At 34.5% G+C, this 24849-nt stretch overlaps 1 protein-coding gene across 13 annotated transcripts in view; it reads right to left on the bottom strand.

Annotated features, from left to right (window-relative positions):
• Positions 1 to 1745: 1745 nt before the first annotated feature.
• Positions 1746 to 24849, bottom strand: part of UNC79 (unc-79 homolog, NALCN channel complex subunit) — a 318327-nt gene continuing 295223 nt past the window's right edge. For all 13 annotated transcript variants that reach the window (XM_074289679.1, XM_074289683.1, XM_074289680.1 and 10 more), the window contains 4 exons: positions 23297 to 23494; positions 16149 to 16226; positions 12006 to 12047; positions 1746 to 9513 (listed from right to left, as the gene is read on the bottom strand). In XM_074289679.1, the coding sequence (XP_074145780.1) occupies positions 9313 to 9513; positions 12006 to 12047; positions 16149 to 16226; positions 23297 to 23494 (519 nt within the window). In that variant the 3' untranslated portion in view covers positions 1746 to 9312. The remainder of the gene's footprint in view (positions 9514 to 12005; positions 12048 to 16148; positions 16227 to 23296; positions 23495 to 24849) is intronic.

The raw sequence follows: 24849 nt of genomic DNA, 5'->3' as shown, positions 1-24849 counted from the left end.
GTTCAATGATAGGGTCAGCAAGCATATTTGCCAATTCTTTCAATATCCTGGTACAGTGTTCATCTAGTAACTAGATAAGTTTGAGGCTATCTCAATATTTCCCTATTTATCTTTTTTGTTCTGTCCTTTGTAGTCCCATAGTTTTTCTCTTTGGTAGAAAAGGTAGAAACAAAATAAGAGTTGTGACCTTCTGCCTTTTGGAAGAAGTTATACCTGAGCTGGGTTTAAAATGAAGGAAAGGTTATCAGTGGGAAAAAATGAGGAAGGATATATTCTGATTTAAGGGAAGGAGAAAAATCATGAAAAAATCTAGTGGTATAATTTGACTAGAGCACTGAGTATGTGAAGAATAGTAGAATAAGACTAAACAGATAGATGGCAGATAGATAGTGGAAGCTTTGGATATCCAACTAAGGTATTTGTATTTTATACTAAAAGCAATATAGAATCACTGAAGGGTTTTGTTGCCTGTCTTCTGAACAAAAGGTTGAAGAGTGTGGAGTCAGGGAAAGTAATTAAGAAGCTATTGCAATAATTCAGTTAAAATATTATAAGGGCTTCCACCAAGAGGTTGGCTGTGAAAAGAAAAGACAAGATCTGAATCGTGGGCCTTTTTTATTTTTTAATATTGCCTAGCCAAATGATCACCTTCTTCCCAACTACTGCCTTCTAGCCCCAAGATTATGGAACCCAAGATTGTGGAAATAGATGTAAGAAGTTGTAAGTACCTTAGTTTAAGATAATTTTAAAAATTTGAGTCAGAGAGTTTAAAGTTAAGCCCTGACATTGATATTTGATAATCTTAGGGGTCCTGGCATTGTGGACTCTCAAAACTTAGGTGAGGAGAATGCACATGTCATTTTAACAGCTGAATTTAATAGCAATTATCAGACTTTCCTACTGACAACTTGAAGAAAGGATTTAGAATGGGTTTGAGGGTTTGTTTGTTTTTTAATCTCTATTATTCTAAAAGTATGCTTTTGTAAAAAATATCTGGCTTGATAGGCAAAAGTATTTAGCATCACTTGCACAACTTCCTATGATCTGACCACGCTCCTTACCATTTTTGCACAATCATTGTAAGAATATTTGGAAATAACATTTGGAACTGAACCTAAACAATTCTCAACAATAGTCACAAGATAGTCTGCCACATCAAATTGTAGAGAACAAATACAAACTATCCACAATCTACCATCACTAAAAGATCAGGATGAAGGGAGTTGTCTAATGTCTCTAAGGTTTCTTCCATCTCTAAATCCATCTAAAAATGGATAGGACTTGAAACTGATATTTCACTGGTTTTGGCAACTCTCTCTCCCAATGTAGATTGGCACCCTCACCGTCATTCTTAGTCCTGTGAGGGTAACTTAGAATACTAAGAGGTTAAGTGATTTACTTAAAGTTATATAGCCAATATGTACCAGAATCAGAATTTGAACTCAATTCTTCTGGCTCTAAGAGCAATTTTTTATCCAGTGGCCCAAGGCTTTTTCAACTTTGTCCATTCCTGATCCCTTTTTACCCAGGAATTTTTTATGTGATTGCAGATTTTATATATATATTTATATATATATATAAATATATATATAATATATAATATATATATAATTATATATATATTATATATATATATATAATATATATTATATATATAATAATATATATAAATATATAATATATATATAATATATATATATATATATAAATTATGTATATATATATATATATATATATATATAATTTCAGGACCTCTAGTTATGAGATTCACAAACCACAGTTTAAGAAGCTAGGCACTAAGCTACACTGATTTGACTGTTTCAAAGAAATAGAGACTGCCTAGTCTGAAGCCTTAATAAATGAGATTTCTTTTCCACAAAGTAACTGACATTTGTATCTTTTGGTTAAGAGGTAATTTGTACAGTGATTTGGAAAAGTGGAGAAAACTGTGTGATCCTGGACAAATTACTTAAACTTTCTGGACTTTATTTTTCTCTTTTCTAAACAAGATATCGTCTTAGGTCTCTTCTAGTTCTGAATTTATTATCCTAAACTATTGGTGGGAAGATGCACAATCCAGCTTTGCCTCTTGAATGCTTTGTGACTGCAGGCAAACTACTTGTCCTCTTTAAATCAGTTTCCTCATATAAAAATGAGAAATGATATTTGATTACTACCTTGACTTTTTAACTGTTGTTGAAAATGTTTTGTAACTGCAAAGCACTTTATAATTATGGGCCCTCTATAAATAGCATGTGCATTCTCACCACCTGGGCTTTGAGAGTCCACAATGCCAAAGCCAATGAGATAATACAAATATTATCTTCCATCTAGTATACAGGTGACCCTGGATTCTCAAAAGTGTTGCTAATAGACCATAGATCCTTGAAGACCCAAACAAATTGGAGGAGTTCAAAAACAAGCCTGAACTTGAGTTTCTTGTATAAACTTGGTAGGATGCATCTTTGTTATTCAAAAACCTGCCTGGCTTATTGCAGAGAAACTTACCAAAATTTTTGTTTGTTTTTGTAATAATAGGACATGAAACCATCTACTCAAATTAAGAAGAATTATATATAACTTGAAATAATGGAATGAGTATCCCTGCTAATGAAATTATGGATCATCATTATTATCATGACTTTTATCTGAAGTCTACAAATTCTAAAAGACAGGAGAATGGCAGAGATCACCATTTAGGCTAGGGCCAAATGTCTTATAGGCTTACCAAATCCCTGGGGAGAAAGATGCTATTATTCTAGCTCTTTCCAATGAGGTATATTGCCATATAGATAACATTAATGATAATTTTTACAAAAGAACTCTCAAATTTTTACAAAAGATTTGTTGTCCAAATCTACCCAGATCACTTTTGTGATATTTTGAGTTTAGTGATACCCTTGCATAAAAGAGAGAACACTAGACTTAATTGTTAAGAGCTAGGTTGTAATCTCTGTTTCACTTCTAATTAGTTATGTGGATTTAAACAAATTTCTACACTTTTCCAGGCTTTATTTTCTACACAAGAAAAATGAAGGCTCCAGTATTCTATAGTCTCTTCTATGTTCTGACATTATATTCTTAAGCTCTTTCCAAATTAACATCCTATGTTCTCAGGACTCATCCAACTATAACCTTCAGTGGTCCCATGCCTATGATTAAAAGTCTCATCCAGCTATGACTATCTATGAGTGAATATTAGTTACTTGTGATCTTCAGGAAATGTGTCAAAAGCCATGGGAACCTACATGCTATTGGTCATTGGGATATGAATGGCCCGTATTTTGAAAAGAAATTATTCATAGGAGACCTCATCTATTTAATACCTAGATATAATTGTTTCCTCTTTGGGTAATTCACCTTCATAGTCTACAGAGTCTATGCAGCCCAAATTCCAGGACTGGTTCAGCTGGATTAGTTCATCTAATCTCAGCAATGATCATGCCATTGTGAGTATCCTCCAATAATGATAATAATGTGAATGATGCCATAATTTTTACAAAACACTTTCTTCACAAGTCTGTGAGGTAGGTATTAAGTGTTATCATCACCACTTTACAGAAAAAGTAACTGAGGCTTATGGAAGTTTTTTGACTTTTCCAGAGTCACACTATTAATTATAAGTATTAGTCTAAAGACTCAAACTCGGGCCTTCTGACTTCAAAAACCACTGATCCTTCTAACATACTAGGTCACTCCAGGCAAATGATTCTGACTTGTTTGTCAGAACAGAATAAAAAAAGCTTTGCACTTACAGCTTGGAGACCTCAGTTTGAGCAAGTTCTAACTCCGTTTCTAATGATCTGTGATACTTCATCTAACTCCTTTGATATAACAATGCCTTTGCTCTCTACCTCATTAGCTTTTTGAAAGAATTGAAGGATTCAAGGCATTAAAAGGTTTGTAATAATAATAACAGCTGAAATTTATGTAGTAATTTAAAATTGACAAAATAATCTCCATAAATTGTCTCATTTGAGTTTTACTGATTTCCTGTGAGGAGGGTATTAGCATTAGCAAGAGATGAGCATACTTAAATCAAAGAGCTTCTGACTTGTCAACAGCTACACAGTCAGTAAGTATCAGAGGCAGAATTTGAACCCAGGTTTCTGAACTCCAGATCCAATATTATAGATATGACACCATGCGTTATAATGACAAATTGCTCCATAAACATGAGCTATTATGGTTATTGACACAAATAACATAGTTAGAAAGGTGAAGGAGAGACATAAACATGGATTATAATGGCAAGCATTTATATAATGCTTCAAGGTTTGCCAAAGCCCATTATACCACAGTGCCTGGAGCGTAGGAAATGATACGTGTTGTCTTACTATGACTTATGCTATCTTATTTGATCTTCACAACAACCTTGTGAGGTAGGTGCTATTATTGCCCAAATTTTACTGATGAGTAAACAAATTTGGAGAGAATAAATGATTTGATTTGCTGAGGATGACTCATCAATAAATGCATGAAGCAAAACTGCAGCAAAAGTTTCCCTAGTTCCAAGTCCTGGTTCCATCCATTATGTCAGAGGTGTCAGACACTTGAAAGAACAGAAGCATTAAACATTAGGAGTTGTTTAAAAAAAATAAATAAAAATACAATAGAACATAGATAGCTAATTTGTGCTTTTCTACGTCAATAGGCTTTTTGCCCATTAAGTGTGGATTTGGTGGCTCTAGCTTCTATATGAGCTTGACACCATATATATATCATTTGCATTTTACCACTTGCTTGCCTAAAACAGGTACAGGTCTGATAGACTAATGGGACTTTTAGAACTTCTGTGCAAGGATGGTTTGGAGCTGTCCTACCTGGGATAAGATCAATTCTAGGACTCCAGAAGGATGCTAATGTCCAACTCTGACACACAGAAAGAATCTCAAACTTAGAAAAACTTGTCTTGGGTTTGAATCTTATTTCTGCCACTTCTTTGCACATTGTAAAATTTTGGGGAAATCTTTTCCCCTGTATGACTCTCAATTTTTAAAATGAGATTAGATTAGGTGATCTTTAATGGAGACCCTTTTAATTCTAATATTTAGTAGAGAAACTTCTTTCTTTCCAGGAATCATGCTTAGAAGAAAACAGAATAATTCAGTTTCTTGTGTTTACTGCAATAGGCAAAGAGCACTTGATATGCTGTCAGATTACCTGGTTCAAATGCAGGGTATTACTCCTTATGACTATGCACAAAACACTTGACCTCTGTTGACCTTTTCTTTCTTCTTCTAAATGAAGATTGGACTAAATCAATAAGGTCTCTTCCACCTCAAAATCCTATGACACTACGAAAGATGAATTTCACCTAGTCAAACATTATAGCTTCATAGATTGCTAAAGCTGGGATTTGAACTGAATTTTTTACTTCAAACCTTTCTGAAGTCATGTCCATCATTTGGGTTTGGAGTGGGTGACTAAGGGGAGTTCAGGAATTATCTTTTGCTTAATTGATCTATCAGATTACTTTCTTCATGTTAAAGATATATCAGCTAACATATTAAGAATAACGAATAACTTTTCTACTCTAAAAACTCAACATAGATCTCAGGAAACTTTAGAGCAGTGAATGTCTGACTCTTTATCTTTCTTTAGAATCAAAAGTTTGGAGCTGAAAGGGACTTAGGAGGTCATCATAAAATCACAGAATTTGAGTGGCAATGGACTTCACAATCAATATAGTACAGAAGTTCTTAATCTTTTTTGCATCATGGATTTCCTTTGGCAATTGTCAGATAATTGTCTGACACCTATGGACTCCTCAGGATATTGTTTTTAAATGCAAAAAAAAAATAAAATATATAGGATTACAAAGGAAACCAGTTATACTGAAATACAATTGTCAAAATACTTTTAAAAAACATACACACCAAGTTCAAGGACCAAAGGTTAAGAATCCCTGATCTGGTTCAAGTTATACAGTATCTGACCAAGAATTTTTCTACAACATCATTTAGTCCTCACAACAACCCTGTGAGGTAGGTAGGTAGGACCCATGTTAATATCTCCATTTTACAGTTGAGGAATTTTTGCTCAAAGACCTGAATTTGCCCCAAATCACAAGGCTAGTCTAAATCCTCTATCAAATTGCAAAAGTTTCCTGTACACCATTCCCCAAAATTGACCTTTTGATCACTGCTTGCAGACCATTAGGGGTGAAAAAATCAAAATTCTTCCCTCCTCCCATCCCCTCCAGGCAGCTCATTCTATTTTTGGAGAGTTTTAATTGTTAGGACTTGAGTCAACATTCTTAGCACTGGAGGTATTACTCATCTCTATAAAGTATTAAAACATTTGACCCCCTACAAGAAAAGTGGAACCTCTTAAATAATTAATGAAGCAATGAATTATCTCAGGTCCTGTAGGTTGTGGGGTATCCTGCATGGAGCATATACTCTAAATTCATTCTTTTTGTTTCCAACAAAATAACCAAGTATAATCTGCTCCTTTTCACGAGCAATTTGGTTGTAATGGCTGTTAGAAAGTTTAAAATTCAATGTAGTTTAGCAAATATAAATTAATTATTAATATAATTACTAGGCACTGGGAATTTAAAAAATGAAAAGTTACTTATTCCCTTGTTCTCACATACTAGGACTGGACTTGGAATCAGAGTTTGAACTAGTTTCAAATCCTGTTCCTGTCACTTCCTGTGTGACCTTGGGCAAGTAGTTCTTAAACTTTTCCTATTTGCAAACCTCTTTTTATGCTAGAAATTTTTATGCAACTCTGGTTATATAAGTATGTAAGACAGGTATAAAATGAAATATTTACTGATCATAAATCATAATTTCATGATTTCCACATTCAGTTATGACTCCCTTTTTGGGATCTTAAACAGCAGTTTAAGAAGTTGGGTTCTCACCTATAAAGTGAGGGAATTGAATAAAATAACTCTCTAAAGTTTTTTTCCCAGCTCTCCATCTATGATCTATATAAACTCAGTCTCATGAAGAAAGATGGCATGGAAATATGTATGGTAAAAAATAGAATTTTGTAAGGGTAAAGGAAAAACTTCCCAACTGTAAAAGCTATCCCAGAATAGAATGGGCTGCCTCAGGAAGTATTAAGTTCATTACAAGAACTGAATTGGATGCCTGATTGCTTGTGACGTGGTAGAAGGGATTCCTGTTCAGGTTAAGGTTGGACTAGATGTTCTCTGAGTTAGCCTCATAGCTCTGAGATTTTGTGTTACAAATTAGTCTAGGAAAATTGAAAAATATGCAATTCAAGAATTCTCATCAGGACCCTGCCCATTCATAGGAATCAGTTCAATTCCATCCTATTAAAAATTAAGTATCTAATCATGTACAAAACTATACTAGGCACCCAAGGGGTTACTATTATTACTAATAATTATTATTATATTTGCCCTCAAGGAGCTTACATAGAACCTCAGAGTTGAAAGGGATGTATCAACCTATCCCTAGATGTCCTCCAAGTATCTGTAGTGAGCCCTTTTTTCTCTATGTATTTTCTGGTCTACCTCTCTGTCTCTCTCCCACTGATCTATTCCATCCTCATGGGTTCAATAATCATTTCTTTTACTTATTGGTCATATTCACCTAGATTATCAACATCTCAAACTAAATAATAGAAAAACTAAATACCTTATAGTAGCCCCTCAAAATCTACCCTTCTTCTGGTACCATTGTTCTGTTAGTTAAATAGAATTATTTTCTATTTCCATTTGACTTTTCCATTACCTTGATTTACCCTACCCCCATAGTCAAGTAACAAAATATCATAGAATTATAGATTTAGATCTACTCAGAACCTTAGAAGTCATTCAATTTAACCTTTCATTCTAGAGAAGGAAACAGAGGTTTAGAGATTTTAAGTGATCTGCTCAAGGTTACAAGTGACAAGCAAGTAACAGAACAGAGAATGGAACACAGGTCCTCTGGCAACACATTAAACCATGATTTTCTGATCCTATCAATTGTCACAGAATTATCTCTCAAACCCATTTAATTCTATTGGCATGGCTAATATCCTCACTGGGGTCTCTGTCACTACTGACACTACTTACCATTGTTGTAATAGCTTCCCTATACTCACCTTAATATTATTTTTGTTTTATTCTATGGACCTTCTCATAGAGTAGGAGCTTTAGTAATATTTGTTGGATTTTTTGACCTCAGAAGGTATATAGTCCAAACACTGCTTGAAGCAGGAATCCCCTCTATAACATCCCTAAGGAATATTTATCCCTTTTGACCTATAAATTAGTTTTAAAAAAAGAAAACCCTCAGGCTCTCAAAGATAATAAAGAATATGCATTTAATAGCATGTTAATATACAGCTTAAACGTGTATTAATTCTTCTTTTTGTCAGTGCATTACAGGAATAAAAGAAGAGAAGTACCATTTGTGAATGCACAGTCAAATGCTGATCATAAGTGCCAACGCATCTCAGTGCTCTTGCACTATTAAAATTCAGCTTTAGGAATGTAATTCCATATGCAGTGTTACGTGCCAGTGCTGGGATTCCATTAGGTTGGTATGCAATCTACAGTTTGTTTTTTATCCCAATGGAATTGTATACAAGTATTACGAAAAGAATAAAATTTCTTATTCATAAAACTAAAGGGGTTATCCTAAAGCTTACAAGAAGAAAGTACAGCCTCAAACTAAGGAGTCAAAAAATCTAGTTTTTGTTGTTTGTTGCAGTTATTTTAAAAATAAGCCACCATACTGGACAGTTTTGGAAAACGATATTATAAAAAGGGAAAGAAAGGAAAAAAGAAAGGGAGGAAGAATTGGCACAGTTAAACCCCCTAATTTCTAAGTGCACTTTGTAATGCTCCTTGCAAGCTGCCGCTTTTTCCCATGATCATGACCCCAAGCCTCCATAGGGTGTCACCGGCGCACGGTGAGGAGTTTTATTGCATTGCCAAGAGTCGGTTTTAAGAAAAAACACTAAAAGGCTTCAAAAACCCTATTTATTCTCTGTCATCAAAAATAGCAACAGGGGGACTTATACAACTTTTCTGTGAGTGCCCACCAGTCTATTTTTTTTTTCTTCTTAAAAAAAATAGAAGTCAGTTAAAGAGAAATGATTTGGTTCTTAAAAAAGAATGTAAGGAAACACTTAATCGGCTAGCCCAAGGAGACGTCAGAAACAGGTGAAGCAGGAAGGCTTCGACACGGCCATCGGCAGGCTCCGCATGTCTGTATCTAAACTACAGAGGGGGTGCAGAGTGTCCCCAATGCCTTCTCAAACCTGCGTGGATCCTAGTATTTGTCTGGAACCCCATTATTGCTGAACCAGAGTGTTCACGCTAGAAGCAATACGCCCTGTTCATAGAGGGTAGAACTGGGAGGCAGCTTCTGAGGATTGGATCTCCACCTGGGCCATTTTGAACTGGGTGCACTGGAGCCACTTCCGGAGTGCGGACGAGCTCGTGCTTGTCTGTCCTGAGCCCTGCAGCATCCTTAGGCTGTGGTGGTTCACATTGTTCTGAATTGCTTGAAGTCGTAGTTGTAGTCCAGCTGATAAATGCTGTGAAAACATAACAAGAGGTTCAGAATCATAGATTGGCAAAGTCACCAAGGCTCAGAGTTAGTAAGAACTCACTCCTGAACAGGAAGCTTCTCCTAGCATCTCTGATAAGTCATCATCTAGGATCCACTTAAAGAATATCACCGATGGGAATAACCTTCCACTTTGACAGAGTTCTAATTGTTAAGAGTTTGATTTTGCCTTTTGTCCAGCTAAAATCTGTCTCTGTAGTTCTTTATACCAATTCACAACATGCTATCTATGACTGCAGCAAAGTCAGAGGGGGACTGCATATATGTCTTGGATCTGTTATTCTCCATCATGACTTGACATGGAAAAGAGAATACCAGTGCATACCTGCAACATATAATTTGCCCCAGTTGATCTAGCTGATCTCCTCCTCCAATGCTATCTCCCTGTTCTTTCTGTCCTTAAGAATGGACACTAGAAAGGATGCCTCCTGAATTCCTACTAATACCACCACTGCCAGGCAGGTGACAAGAGCTAAGGCAAAATGGAAACTTAATTCCTGCTGCCAAACTTGTAGATGCAGCTGGTGACTCTATACCTCTGCCAAAACCAAAAATCTATGTTTAGTAGCAGTAAAACATGTTTGCCCTTCATTCTTCCCTAGGGGCTGGGTAGTGGGATGGAAAGAATACCACACTGGAAGTTAAGAGGTCTGACTCTGACAATTATTAGTTCAGTGTCTTTGAGAAAATTACTTATTTCCTAGGCCCTCAGTTTCTTCATCTGTAAAATGGTAGAATAAAGGGTTAAAAAATGTCTACAGTCACTAAGGTTATTTGTATAATTAGTTTTCGCCACCTATTAACTATGTGATATTGGACAAGCCAGTTCTCTCTAGGTCCAGATTTCCTATATATCAAATGAAGGAATTGTACCTGATGATTTCTGATGCGCTTCATAGCTCTGATATTACATAAGTTAATAAATGTCCTTCAAAAATGTCTCCCCTTCCTAGAAGACTGATGCTCAGGTTTGGGACATTTATTTGTACAGAATTTGGATCAAGTTACCCTAGTATGCTCTTTTAAAACGGCTATACTTCTGCAACTAATCAGCAAACTAGGATCAGTTGAAGACATGAAACTACTTCATTTTGATCCTTAACACAAATCTGCATTCAGAATGTATAATTAGTGAGATAGGTCCTTAGAAATATTTCCCTTGACTTTCAATTGGAAGCTTATTGCTGAAATTCTGATGTCTAAATACCTTACATGTCTCTGAGAATTCTCTTTTAACTAGCTCTTAAACTACTGTAGGTGGAATAGTCCCTACATAATTTTCTTTGAAGTGCAGAATGGTATCTGATAAATGCTATAGAAATACAGTTTAAGATTGGAAGGGACCTAAAAATCATTTAATCCTCCTACCACAATCCTTTTTACAGATGAGGGAAATGAGGTCCAATTAAATTCAGCGACTTAGCCTGAAGTCACATGGGTAGTAATTGGCAGAGTTGGGATTCAAACCCAGGTTCTCTGATCCCAAATATAGCTAGCATTCATCCCATGGGACTGCTTTCTAATAATGATTCCACATGGCCAGGAAGACAGAACACAGCGCCTCCCTGTTCTGGACTTACCACTTTTAACAGGCAACTATGAGGTCACTTAACTTCCTAGGACACTACATCTGAAACATGAGATCTATAAAATCCCTGTACATTTTGCAGTAATATATTCAAGGGATAAAATGACATAACAATCCATGCAGGATAGACTAGTGGAAAGAACACTCCTGGGTTTGAATCCTGGCTGCTACTTAGTGGTTCTGTGACTTTAGTCACATCATTTAACCTTTCAGGGTCTCAGCTTTCCAATCTATAAAGTAGAAGATAAATAATATCAACTTGAAGGGGTAGTTGTACTACTTTTTGTAAATAATTTATAAATTGTAGATATTGTTATTATAATGTAGAAGCAGCATACTGTGATAGATAGAATCTAAGACCTGTAATGAGGATGATCTGGACTCAATTACCTCTCACACTTAGCTGCGCTTAAATTCTCTGCCTTCTCCTCAGATAGGGTAGGATATGCATTTAGAAAGAGGAATGTTCCCACATCAACAAAATCACAGATGCTTGATGTATTATGATAACCAACACAAACAGTGCTTTGAAACAATTTTTATAGTAGATAAAGGTTTGGAGTCAATATCCTGGGCTTAAATCCCAGCCCTGATGTAAGCCTGCACAAGACACACCGAGTCTGGGCTTAATCTCTCTATATATAACATGAAAGAATTGGACTAAATCTGTAAGATCCTTTCTAATTCTAAATAATACTTACTTGGAAGGAGACAGTGGAACTATAAGGCAATTTGCAATGACCATGTGTAAGCATGACAATTCTTGAAGTGTGATCAGTATTAAAAATGCCTATGGTCTTCATAATGGGTTCATGAAGGACTAAGATTCAAACTTAAAAACTTGCCCTAAAGTAGCCCCTGGAATAACTTACCTTCAAGTTTGACTGAATCATTGGCAGCCACATAGGTATAAGCTGTGAGGAAAAAACAAAGATGTTTGCTATTATTGTACTACTTGGCCACATCAGATGCAATTATAGTGAGTGAAAACAGGGCATCATTAATCCTTCTAACTTTGCAAGGATGAGGGCACATGCTGAGGCATTGCCCATAATCAGAAAAATGTCTTTTTGAGTCCAGGCCCTGCTGAGCTACTGGCATTTGGAGGTTAATAAACACCCCATGATTGCTTGGAATATATACTTTAGAGCAAGTGACTGATTATCTCTTGAAAGCCACTCAATGAGGGGAAAGTTAGTGTATATTTTAAAAATACCTTCACTTCCTTAAATAGAATCTTCCTCCCTAGAATCTTCAGAAATGATTCTCCAGGTATAGCCATGATTGTATTAGCTCTTGATTGTTAAGGAAAGGTTCATGAACAGCAGCTAGAATTCCACACTGTCAGAAAAAGATAGACTTCTATTTCCTATCTATATTATATGGAAGGTAAAATAGAACCAAAACAGGTAAGTAAGGACTTTGTACAGTCTGTGTATGCATAAAGATGACTAGTACAAGCTAGGAGCCAATTGAGGCTCTAAAAGTCATGAGCTCTATATACCAAAGATTAAATATCTATTGCTATATATGATTTCTCTTACAGCTTGCTGTCTTTGGACAGGTTATATTTTATAGAGTAGGAATACTATCACTCATGCCTGATGTAGCACCATCAGCTTATATTCTCTTCAGTGGCCTCTGCTCCCTCAGGACAGTAGGAAAGTTCAATTCAACAATGTAGTGAAATATGACATAGCTCATCTGAGCTATCAGAGGCACAGTTTCAGAAAAGTCTGAATAAAAATTCTCAGTAAAGTCTAGAAAAGTTTGCAGATAGAAGTATACATATTAATCCTTTAATTCTCAAATCAATAGTTTGTTTACCTCACTCCAAGTTACTGTCCTCTTTGGAGAATAACACATCAAAATTGTATTATTAGGTCTATGAAAGTGATTATTTTTATTTCTGCTTATTCTTTTGTTCATAATTAATTGGCATGTATACATGTTTTAAAACCTTGTTAATACTATGTCCAATTTACTAATTTCTTAATAAAAATAGTGGTCTTGGATATAACATAATTATAGTTTTTAGGGAAGAAGTATCACTGGGTGAAATTCTATCATCTGAAAATGATCCCTGTGGCTTATTTCTATTATTAGACTTAAAATCCTAGTAGGACATTAAGAGTCAGTGCCTTAGAAGTCTGTGCCACAAATTATCTGATCCTAATCCTTGCCTAAACATTTTAAATCACAAAATAAGCTACCCCAGGGTGTCTAGATGGTCTCTGAAGTCTTTTAAGCTCTGAGACTCTGTCATTTTACCAAATACCAAAGAGAAGTGAAAGATAAACTATTGGTACTGACTTCCCACAGCACTTTTAGGAATTTACTGACTTAATTGGGTGTCAATAATTCAGGTAAATAGGTTCAAATGGTGGCTGGGCTGTCCAATGCTGCCCCCCCCACACACACACACACATATTTTTGTAGAAGGAAACAAATATTCAGAAGAAAAGGAAAGTCTGACCAGCAGTCTGAAGCCTGGAGTTAAATTAGAGTTTATGAGCAGTAATTGTGGATAACCATATAGTCATTATTAGATTAGGAGAACATATTAATTTATATCAGGACGCTGTTCAGAAATAGCAAGTTGGATTAGGTGAAGGGACTTATAATATCCGTGTTAATAGTTATATCAAGGTCAGGTCTTTACTTATCCTTTGTGTAAATTTGGATGGCTCCCTATGGGTTCTGATTCTATAGGATATAACAATCCACAAGAAATCACTATTGGAGGATAATCCAGAAAAATATGAGTTCTGGGGAAACTCACATGGATCTCTTTTATCTGTGAGTTATGGGAATAATCAAGAAATACAACCTGAAACAGTTAACATTACTATGGTAAGGGTTCTTCACTCAGATCCATGGTCTAAGGGACCATGATATAAATTTCAAGTCATCTATGAAACTAATAGAGAAAAAAAATACACCTTTATTTTACTTATCTCTTTCTCAAATTTAGCAGTTTAAAAATATTATTCTGTAAAGGAGTCAATAGGCTTCACTAGACTGCCAGTGAAATCCATGATACAAATTTTAAAAACCCTATACTTAGAATATTTCCAGGCATATCTAACTCCAGACTTGGCCTATGAGTGCCTATCAGAATTTTTTCCTAGGTATTTCCATTTCTCATAGGAAAATCTTTGTATTCTTTGGGGAACAGAATTTGGGCTAAAATGTCAGCTATCCTTTTAAAGAACTAGCAAACTCTAATGTAGAAAGTTTCTTTGGCAAAGGTCTTTGCTCAGAATTCAGGAAGAATGGTATTAGCTGGAAACACTAAGAGCCATGATCTCTCAGGTCCCATCAAAAAAAAAAAAAAAAAAAAAAGTGTTGCTTTTCTGAGCCAGTAACTTGATTGTTTGTGATAGGCTATTGTTGTTTGAGGGATCTTACTTTTCCCAACTAGTTTAACATATGATTACCTGATTTTTAATTGTACTCTCTAAAGACATTTAGATTTATAATTTACCAATTACATGACTGAAAGCTTCAGGTTAAACTTCATTATTATCGACAGCCTCATATAACCAAGCAATCATTCTACTTAGAGAACACTAATTTGATTTATTGTATAACTTCCATTTTGGTTCTTTTTTGTTAGTGGCTCATACAAAGCTATCAGTAAGAATTAAGCATAATTTACTTTGGCTGCAGTAATGATATAATAGAGTGATTTGGGTGGTGATGATTTTTTTTCCTTCCTTGGAAAACTTGAAAAACAGAGGTTATTTTAGCTAAAATAAAAGCAATGTTCTTAGAGTTAAAGGAATTGAGTTTTATTCCTGGCTTTTCCACATCTATGTGATCTGTGCTATACCTGGTCTTGGTCAAGCCACTTAATTTTTCTAGATCTCAATTTTCTAATGTGTAGGAAATAGGTATATTGAATTATCTGACCTATAAGACCACTTTTCTAACTAATTCTATGATATGATCATTTGATAATTATATTACATTGTTCTCCAATTCTTTATTGTTAGTTGAAGACTTGGTTTTTGTGTTCCAAGACAAGCATTTCACTGGATGGTCCATCCTACTAGCAAGATGAATTGGGTTATACAAGATAATTACCCAGCACATTGATGATATTATGAATGATCACAAGTACCAATACTATAAAATGTTCAGATGTTAGCCTAATTGTACTTCCTTCCCTCATAAGTCTTTTTAAAATAAAAAGAGGCAATGTGAAACAGTAGATAGGAAACCAGAGAAATTGAGTTCAAATCTGAAAAATACTGACTTTGTGACCCTAAATAAGAAACTGTCAGTACTCTAGGTAATTCTCTAAGGCTCTTAAGTTTCAGGAAGGTGCTAACATATTGATAGAGGGAAATTTTCTTGCCTGAGGAATTCCCCATATTAATTAAATGAGTCCAGGACTTATCCCATCTAGGTCCTTAGCACAGCACTAGGAAATTTGGCTCCTAACCTTTTTCTAAAGAATATAATCAAAAGAATGAAAACTAGTGATTGAGGATACAAATGGATTAATATAGTCTTCCTCAAGTTCAGTTATCAATAAGTTTTCTCCAATTCTTTGACTTTTCTATACTAGTTATTTAGGGAATGATCCTGGGTAATCAATAACTATTAAATTTGCTTACATAATCTCCAGGATACTTTCTTGAACAAAGTTTACAATTAAATTACATTGACCTTAAAGGATCATCCAGAGAGTGACAATGAGTTAAATGCCTATAGCTTTGGAAGAGTAAAAAGGTATTATCCAATTTACTAAATTATGGCACCACTGTTAAGACAAATTTCTCCCATAAGCATATCTTTAATTAGCAACTTTCAAGTTATATTTGTTTGAAATACTCAGTAATGTAATTTTGTTCGTGTTTTCTCATAAATTTAATACAAGTATGTATCCTCCAGCTGTGGCTCCTGAAGCTGTTTTTTTAAGTGTCTCACTCAAAAAGTATAGTTATGAGCATTAGATCCTGAAGGCTGAGGGAAGTTCTCCCTAAAAACCTTTATGGCTTTCATACCTTGACAAAAATGGTTGAATTGCATTCTTGCAGTGCTTCCATCAAACTGATCACATGGAGACATACCATTTCTACCATCTGAAACAAAAAAAGGAGAAACAAATGCTTCTTTCAAAGTAATAAAAACTCTAAAAACCACTGTGCTAAGCATTTGTTTATACTTTTGTCTAATGATCAGGTTGAACTACTGCAAGTATATTTGCTTCTTAAACTCCAGAATAAAAAAAAAAAAAGAAGAAGCTAAAGCAGTTTTCTATTTGCGAAATTTTCCTTGTCTAACACCACTACTGTACATAATACCACCAACCACTAGTTGACTATTAATTTTTTCTAGAAATCCTTAGCTTCCTTCATTACAAGTCATGTACCTCTTCAGAAGCATTTCCCTTTTTCCATTTTGAACAACTCTTATATACACTTATTCAGGAAGAAGTTGAGAGATTTGCAGAAGACTTTACTTGCCTTAAAATCTATACTCTCATCAGGATGAATATAGTTAGAATAATTTTCCTAAATTAGTGCTGCCAAGCACTGTGTTTGTGACACCATTAATTACACTTGTCTCAAATATTGTCAAAAATAATTATCAGAATTTAAAATTAAACATTATTATTGACAGTTTCATATAACCAAGCAATCATTCTACTTAGGGAACACTGATTTATTGCATAACTTTCATTTTGGTTCCTTTTTGTTAGTAGTTCATACAAAGCTATCAGTAAGAATTAATCATAATTTACTTTGGCTGCAGTAATGATATAATAAAAATAATGAAATGATATAATGAAATAAAAAATAAAAATAAAAAAATTAATCAGAATTAAAATAATTAATTCACTTTCATTTTTAAAGAAATATATGCTATATAGTATCCTTTTAAGGAGAAAAGAGGAATTGTAAAATCAATCAGTGACACAAAACAAAAATCTCTGTGCTGCATTTATATTGTATTATTAGTAATTTAGACCTTAATTCTGAATATTTGTATTAGTACAAAAATTTCTGTAGAAGTTTGTTTGAAATGACACTAATATCTGGGTTAATAGCAGCAATGTTGTAGATTGGCTTAAGGATCTAAAAAGATTTTAACAGACTAGAAACAATCTAACAAGATCAAATTTATAGCATAAGTCAAGGACCTGGGACTTCCTTGGAACTCTCACCAAGCAACCTGTCTATATTTTATGGTCTTTGAGAAATATTCAGTTATCATTGAGGTTAAGTTCATTATACCACTGAACAAACAAAGCACTTTGTTAGGTATTAGAATAAAAACAGCACAGTCCCAACCCTTCAAGAACTTCCATATTATTGGGATGAAACAACATGTACATAAGTAAATAAAAATTCATAAAAAGTTATGTTACAAGAAATTTTAGACAGAGAGCAATAATAACTATGGTAATATCAAAGACCTTGTGAAAGAGATAGTGTTTGAGCTGAGTCTTGATGGAGGAAAGGGATTTGGGGAAGTGGAAGTGAGGATTTCATGCTTGGGGGATAGCCCTATGGAAAGGTACAGAGATAGAAAATGGGATATTATGAACAGGGAAAAGCAGTTTGGCTAAAATGCAACAAAACAAAACAAAATACTCATAACAACTATGCAGAATGAAGCAAAAACAAACAATTTTCCACATTATACGAATATCATGTTGATGACTGCCAAATGACTTGCCCAATAGTCAAAAAGTTAACCAAAGTCAGAGATAGGATGTGAACCCACATCATCCTTTAGAACATAAGCTCTTTGAGGAATGAGAATCTTTCCCTTTTGTCTTTTAATAACTTTTGTCTTACTTAACATGGTTCCAGATACACAGCATTAATAAACGTTCATTTTTGTTACTTTTGTGACTGGCTGCAGATCTAGCTTCCTATCTGCTTTGTCATGGTAATAGGGGTGAATTTAAATTTAGATTTAAAAATTAAAATCATCTACACAAATACAGTTCTGTCAATTTTTTCAATTGTGGGCAATTTTTCATGACCAGATTTGGGGTTTTCTTGGCCAAGTTACTGGAGTGGCTTGATATTTTCTTCTCCAGCTCATTTTACAGATGAGGAAACTAAGTGATTTTCCCAGGGTCATAGAATTAGTAAATGTTCAGGGTCAGATTTAACAATATGAAGTGTCCTATATGAAAAGTGAGGGGTTACCATTATTATTACAATTATCATCAAAAGTGGTACAAAGAAAAGAAGATGGAGTCTCCAAACTACAGGCTGAGGAACTTGATTTCAATTCCTGACAAATTCTGGCCTACATGAGTAATATTTCCAAATAAACAACAAACATCTAGAAAAGGAAGTGGTGATCCCAGCAACCCTTCAAGGCTTCATCAATAACAAATCATGGCAAATATCTGATACACACCAAAATATTTATCACTTTCAGTGATAGCAAAGATTAAGAGGCAAACACCCATTAAATGGAGAATGGCTAAACAAACTGTGGTACATGAAATTAATAGAATACTATTATATACTAAGAAATGAGTATGAAAAATTAAGAGAAGTATTAAAATGTTTTTGAATGCATACAGAATGATATAAACACAGTGAAAACAATATAGTAAAAAATAACAATAATGTAAATGAAAAAATCTAAATTATATGTAATTTATAATGGCCCAGCCAAATCAGAGAAACAAATTAAGAAAAGGAAGCAACATTTTTTCTCTGTACAAGTGGGAACTTTGTATATGGAATGTTGCACATAGTATTAAACAGAACTATTAACTGGTTTTGCTTAGCCAATTTTTTTTCATTTTCCTTTAAAATCTTTCGTACAAGAAATGTAAGGATATATAAACAAAAGATATGTTAAAATAAATAAATAAATAAATAAAGATAACATAAAATAAAAGAAAGGTCTAGTCAAATTAACTTTAGCCTTTTTTTTGGAGGAGAGGTAAGAAAGGATAGGCTAATTAAGGGAATATTCAAGAGGCTTCAGTAAAAAATCTGACAAACTCTATCAAAATACTTTTGTATATAAATTGGAGAGACACAGACTAGATAATAGCACAGTTAGATTGATTATAAATTAGTTAAATAACCAGACTCAAAACATTATCATTAATGGGTTAAAGTCAATTAAGAAAGTGTTCTATTGGAGTACTGCAGGGTTCTGGTGATGGCATGATTCTAATCAACATTGTTATAAAGATTTGAAGAAAAGCATAGATGGCATGCTTATCAGGTTTATCAATGACATGAAGTGAAAGATACAGAAAACATGTAAGATGATATTCAAGAACCAAAAAGCTCTCAACAGGTAAGATTATAGAGCCAAATCAAACAAGAAATATTTCATAAAGATAAATATAGAGTGCTATAATTAGTTTTTAAAAATTGACTTCCTAATTTCAAAATGAGAAAGCTTTAGTTAAACAACAGTTCTTTGGGGGAAAAAAGATCAAAGGAATTTAGAAGGCTATAATGTCACTATGTCAATAACGCAATGTATCATCCAAAAACCCCTTCAAATTAATGTAATCTCAAGTCCATTAAAAGAGGCATACTGTCTAGTTGGATGGAGGTAATGATTCCATTATACCTTCCACTACACAGATCACATCTGGAATATTATGTTCAACTCTGGGTAACACAATTAGATAAGATATTAACAAACTAAAGAAGTAACAAGTACAGAGGTGGATGGCCAAAATATCTAAGAACTTTGAGATCACATGCCTAAAAAACTGGAGACGTTCTGCCTACAGAAAGAAAGACATATGGGACATAATAGCTATTTTCAAATATTTTAATGAATATTATAAAGGACAGACAGGTGACAGAATGGCAAATAATGGGTAGAATTTACAGAAGTAGATATAGGTTTGATCCAAGGAAAAATTTTCCATCAATCAGAGCTATCCAAAAGTGCAATGAACTATGCTAGGAGGTAACGAGCTCTTTCTTACTATGATGGAAACTCCATTTTAAGTGAAAACTGGAAAGGGATGGCTAAACAAATTGTGGTAGGCATGATCAACTACTAGATTAACATTTAAGTGCTACTATGAGCCAGGCACTGCACTAAATGCAACGTAAAATGATTCCTGCCCTAAACAACCTCATAATCTACCAGAAGAGACAACATGCAAACAAATATATACAAAGCAAGCTATATATAGAATAAATAGGGAATAATTAACATAGGGAAAGCATTGGAATTAAGAGGGATTCCTATAGAAGTTGGGATTTTAGTTGGTACTTAAAGAAAGCCTGGAAGGTCAGTAGTTGGGAGTAAAGAGCTTTCCAAACATGGGAGGATAGCCAAAGAAAATGCCCAAAGCTAAGAGATGGAGTTCATTGAACAGCCAAGAAGTCACTGTCATTGAAACAGAAGATTACATGTCAAGATTTAAGGTATAAGAAGATTGAAAAGGTAAGAAAGGGCTAGGTTATAAAGAGCTTCGAATGTCAAACAGAGCATTTTATGTTTGTTCCTTGGAGACAGCAGGAAGCCCCTGGAGTTTATTGAATAGAGCTGTTTTCATGATTAGACTTGAATTTTAGGAAAATCTCTTTAATAGTTGAATGGAGGATGATTTTGGGTGGAGATGAAGCAGGCAGACCTACCAGCAGGCTAATGCAGAAGCAAAACAAAACAAAGCCATGAAATGATAAGGGCCTGTGCCAGAGTGATGACAGTATCAAAGAAGCAAAGGGGACTTATTTAAGAAATTTTGCAAAAGTAAAATTGACAGGCCTTAAGAACAGATTGGCAGGGGCAAGCGTGTGTGAGAGAGTGAGGAGTCTGGAATGAATACTATATTAAAATGACAGACTTCCAAAGTAGTCTTTAATGGGCTGAAGCGAACTTGGACAAAAGTCTCTATTGGAGTGCCCCAGATCTGATTTTGGCACTATACTCTTTATTCTGAAGAGAATAAATATTTTAAACAAACATCTCTAAATTTCTTTCTGAATAGGTAGTTCATAAGAACAACTCAAAATGGAAGAAAGGAAATCTGTGTGAAAACATGTAAGGCCTTTTATTCCTTTCAAATAATTAATTAATTAATTAATTTTAAGCAAAGACAAAACAGGAAAAGAAAATAAAAACATAGTGTGATGTGCACAGCAGAGCATGAAAGAAAATTCAATATACAAAGCAAAAAAAATGTTGAGGCTTTCAAGAAAGCCTCTATAATAAACACTACACATTATGCTCAGACTTGTCCATTTTTTCTTTGCTTCCTTGTAGGTTTGCTTTTTTTTTTTTCTCTCTGACATGTACTTTATTCTTTTTTTTCCCTTTCCTCCTCTCCATCTCCCCCATGAAGGCCACATTTAAGTATGCACACATGCACACACAGACACACATGTACACATACACATATACACATATAGACATTTACACAGATATCTGAATTCATATACATCTATGTAAGATCATACTATCCTTGTTTGTCCTCTGCTTTTCTAAAGGTGGAAGATATCTGCTTTCACAAGTCCAAGCCTTTATATATTTTTCTAACTGCACCAAGTCATCATTTCCTACACCACAATATATCTACTTATTTTAAATAGTCTAACACAATATTAATTAATATGGATAACATAATAGTTTTCCTATTTTTCTCTTTTGATTAAATCTATTTTTTAAACTTTTTGTACATAATAAATATATTGCTTATTTCCTATCCCTCCTGACTACTCTGCTTAACTGCAACTGCTATTTTATCTCTTAGTTAACTTACTCCCCCCTCAATGATCCCTCCCTTTATCCTCTCTCCCTACCCTGTTACTTTGTCCTCTTGTTCTATTGAAATTTAGATTTTAGAGCTTTCCAAATATAAGTTTTGTTCCCCTCTTTATATCATTCCCATTAATCTACACACCTTATTTCAGTCTTGTTAATGTACACACTCTTCTATAGCCACCTTATCCTATTTCCTCACCTTCTTATTGCTTTATAAATTTAGAAGACTTTTATTCCCTTGTAAATGTTTATGTTGATCTCTCTTTAACTCAGATCTGATGTGAGTAGGGTTCCCTCTAAAACTCCCTCCCTTATCTTCTCCCTTCTCCTTCATTCCTTACTTATTTCTTTCTGAATTTAGAAGACTTTTATACACTTCTGGATATATATGTATTATTTCCTCTTTAACTCATTCCCAATGGGAGTAGAATTCCAGGACTACTTGTTTCAGCAGAACTGGTGTTTATACTTCACATGGGCCAAAGCTCCCTCCTGGTATCTTTCTTCCTATCTTTTCCAATTGTCTTAGGAGGACCACTGTAATGCTCCAACTCTTGTTTATTTTTACCATTCTAGGCTTGCTCTGAGATGCTATTTTATCTTGTTGGCAAGGGATATCTGGAAAGTTTAGAATTTTCTGATCTACTCTGTATTTTCCCCAAAATCCTCCCTCTGTATGACTTTTTTTTAAAAATTCTGATCAATGCAATAACCAATCACAATTTCATGGTAAATCATGTTATCCTGATGGAGAAGTGATGAACTCAGAATACAGAAAGAGGCATACATTTTTTTTGGATATGGCGAATGTAGGAATTTGTTTTGCTTGACTATGTATGTTCCTTATAAGAATTTTGCTTTCCCCTTTTTTTGTCCCAATGTTTGGGGAGGGAGGAGATAGGAGAGAGAAGAAATTTATTTTTGTTAATTGAAAAAAGTTTTTAACATGTCTTGAATGAATATGACTTGAAATGAAAAAATCAGAAGGCACTTAAATCCCATCATAGTAAAACCAAATTATCTGGGGGTAATGTTATATAGGAATGATTGTGTTAGAAGAGGAACATCCACTTCTTCCTTTACTTTTGCTTCTAGAGTATTAGAAGCAAGTAAAACTCCCTTCATTAAGTTTTTGGGTTCATTTGGCAAATACGACAATATGGTATAACTGCAGTGGAGTCAGAAGATCTGAATTCTGGCCCTTACTCTACCATTTAATAGTGATAAGACTCCACTGCATATGCAACCTAACATCTCTGAATTTGTTTTCTTCTTTGTTAAATGGGAATAACAAAGGCCATCCAAACACTGTTGTGAGATTAAGATTTCCCAGCCAGTATAAAATGCTATTAAATATCAGTTCTTATTTATTATTATCACAATGCAATCACATCTTAGACTAGGACATTTTATGAGCAGGTACTGAACTCACCACTTTGTTATGTGCCATTAGCTGTAAGATGCTCGGCGTGACGCGACTCCAGAACTCCAATGCAGTGAGGATGGCTGTAAAGCTAAATTCATTCTGATTTTGGACAGAGGGCGCAACAGCAGTTTGTTCACAGTAGACCGTCCATAGTTGAGCGAAGATAAATGCATGGAAGAGGGAACACATGTGTAACACAGATGTCTGCAAAGGAGAACAAAGGAGAGGAAGATGCTATGCTCAAGTATCATACTGCATCCCAAGGTAGTCCCAACAAGTAGCTTGCATGATGTGTTAAAGCTATAGGCATTATGCATCTGATTCAAGGCATCAGTGGATAAAGATGCTATTCCATTCCTATGAATTTATGATTCATTCTTGTCTGATCCTCACTAAGTCAGTGGGAGTGTGTGATCAAAGAACAAAGCAGCTCTTCAGAGATAAAGCATGCTACCTCAGCTCCTTTAACTGGCAGATTAAATCCTTTCTCCGTGAAGAGCTGAAATTTCCATCCCTGAATAATTTAGGGGAAAGACAGGAATAATATCAATATACTTCTAAAACACCTTAAGTGTTTTATTTAGTAAAGTACTTTTCAAGGTAGATAGAACAAGAATTATACCCATTTTAGAAATGAGAAAACTAAAATACTGAGGAGTTAGATGAATTACTCAGAGACATTTATTAATCAAGTGGAAATATCTGCTTCCAAATTCATCAGCCATATCCTCTATAAAGTTTACCTGATTATTAATGGGATATTAAGCCACAAAGTGAATCTTCATGCCTCTTCTCAAGAACAATTTATCCTAGTTAGAAAAACCTTTGCCTACCATAATCTACTTGCCAACCTAGCCCCTATGTCTTTCCTCAGTTTCTGAGGAGGCAGTTGCTTGGCTCTAATTTGTAACAACTTGGCAGTCATATACAGTAAATTCTATGAGACTAGAACCTGCATCATCATTTTCTTTGTATTTTCTCTGGCTCTGGCAGGTATTTAAGACTTGCTGAATGAATAAAGGAATGACTATTAAGGACAGATACATTCTTTTGGTTCTCTGTGGATAGCATGGAAAAAGTACTGGAGTTGAAAGCAGGAAAAATAAAAATAAAAACAGACTGACACTGTTTCCCTCATTTCTTGCCTGTGCAATTTTGGACAAGTCACTTCACCTGTATAAGCCTTATTTCCCTCATGAAGTCAATGGCAATCTACCCTGTTGCCTCCTAGTACCAAATAATGTCATGTTTGCAAAATCACTTTGGAAATTGTAAAATACCATAGAAATATAACCAATTGTTATGCATTTTGTTTTTGACTAAGTGAATTCAAGGCAGCCTTAGTGAGTTCCCAACAGAGCCTTATTTTCTTTTTTATCTTTGCAAATCATCAAAATCTGTATGAATATGAGTTGTTATTCCTGTTATCCTCCTCAAATGTCCCTAGGCAGCATAGAAACACTCTTGGAGGCCATACCAATGACATGCACCTTTTATCAGGTCTTCTCAATCTAAAAATATTTGAAGGCAGTCCCAAGGACAGTTCAGAGAAATACATT

The sequence above is a fragment of the Sminthopsis crassicaudata genome, chromosome 2, assembly GCF_048593235.1.
Source record: "Sminthopsis crassicaudata isolate SCR6 chromosome 2, ASM4859323v1, whole genome shotgun sequence".
Classification (NCBI taxonomy): domain Eukaryota; kingdom Metazoa; phylum Chordata; class Mammalia; order Dasyuromorphia; family Dasyuridae; genus Sminthopsis; species Sminthopsis crassicaudata.
This window is presented reverse-complemented; position numbering and strand designations above follow the sequence as displayed.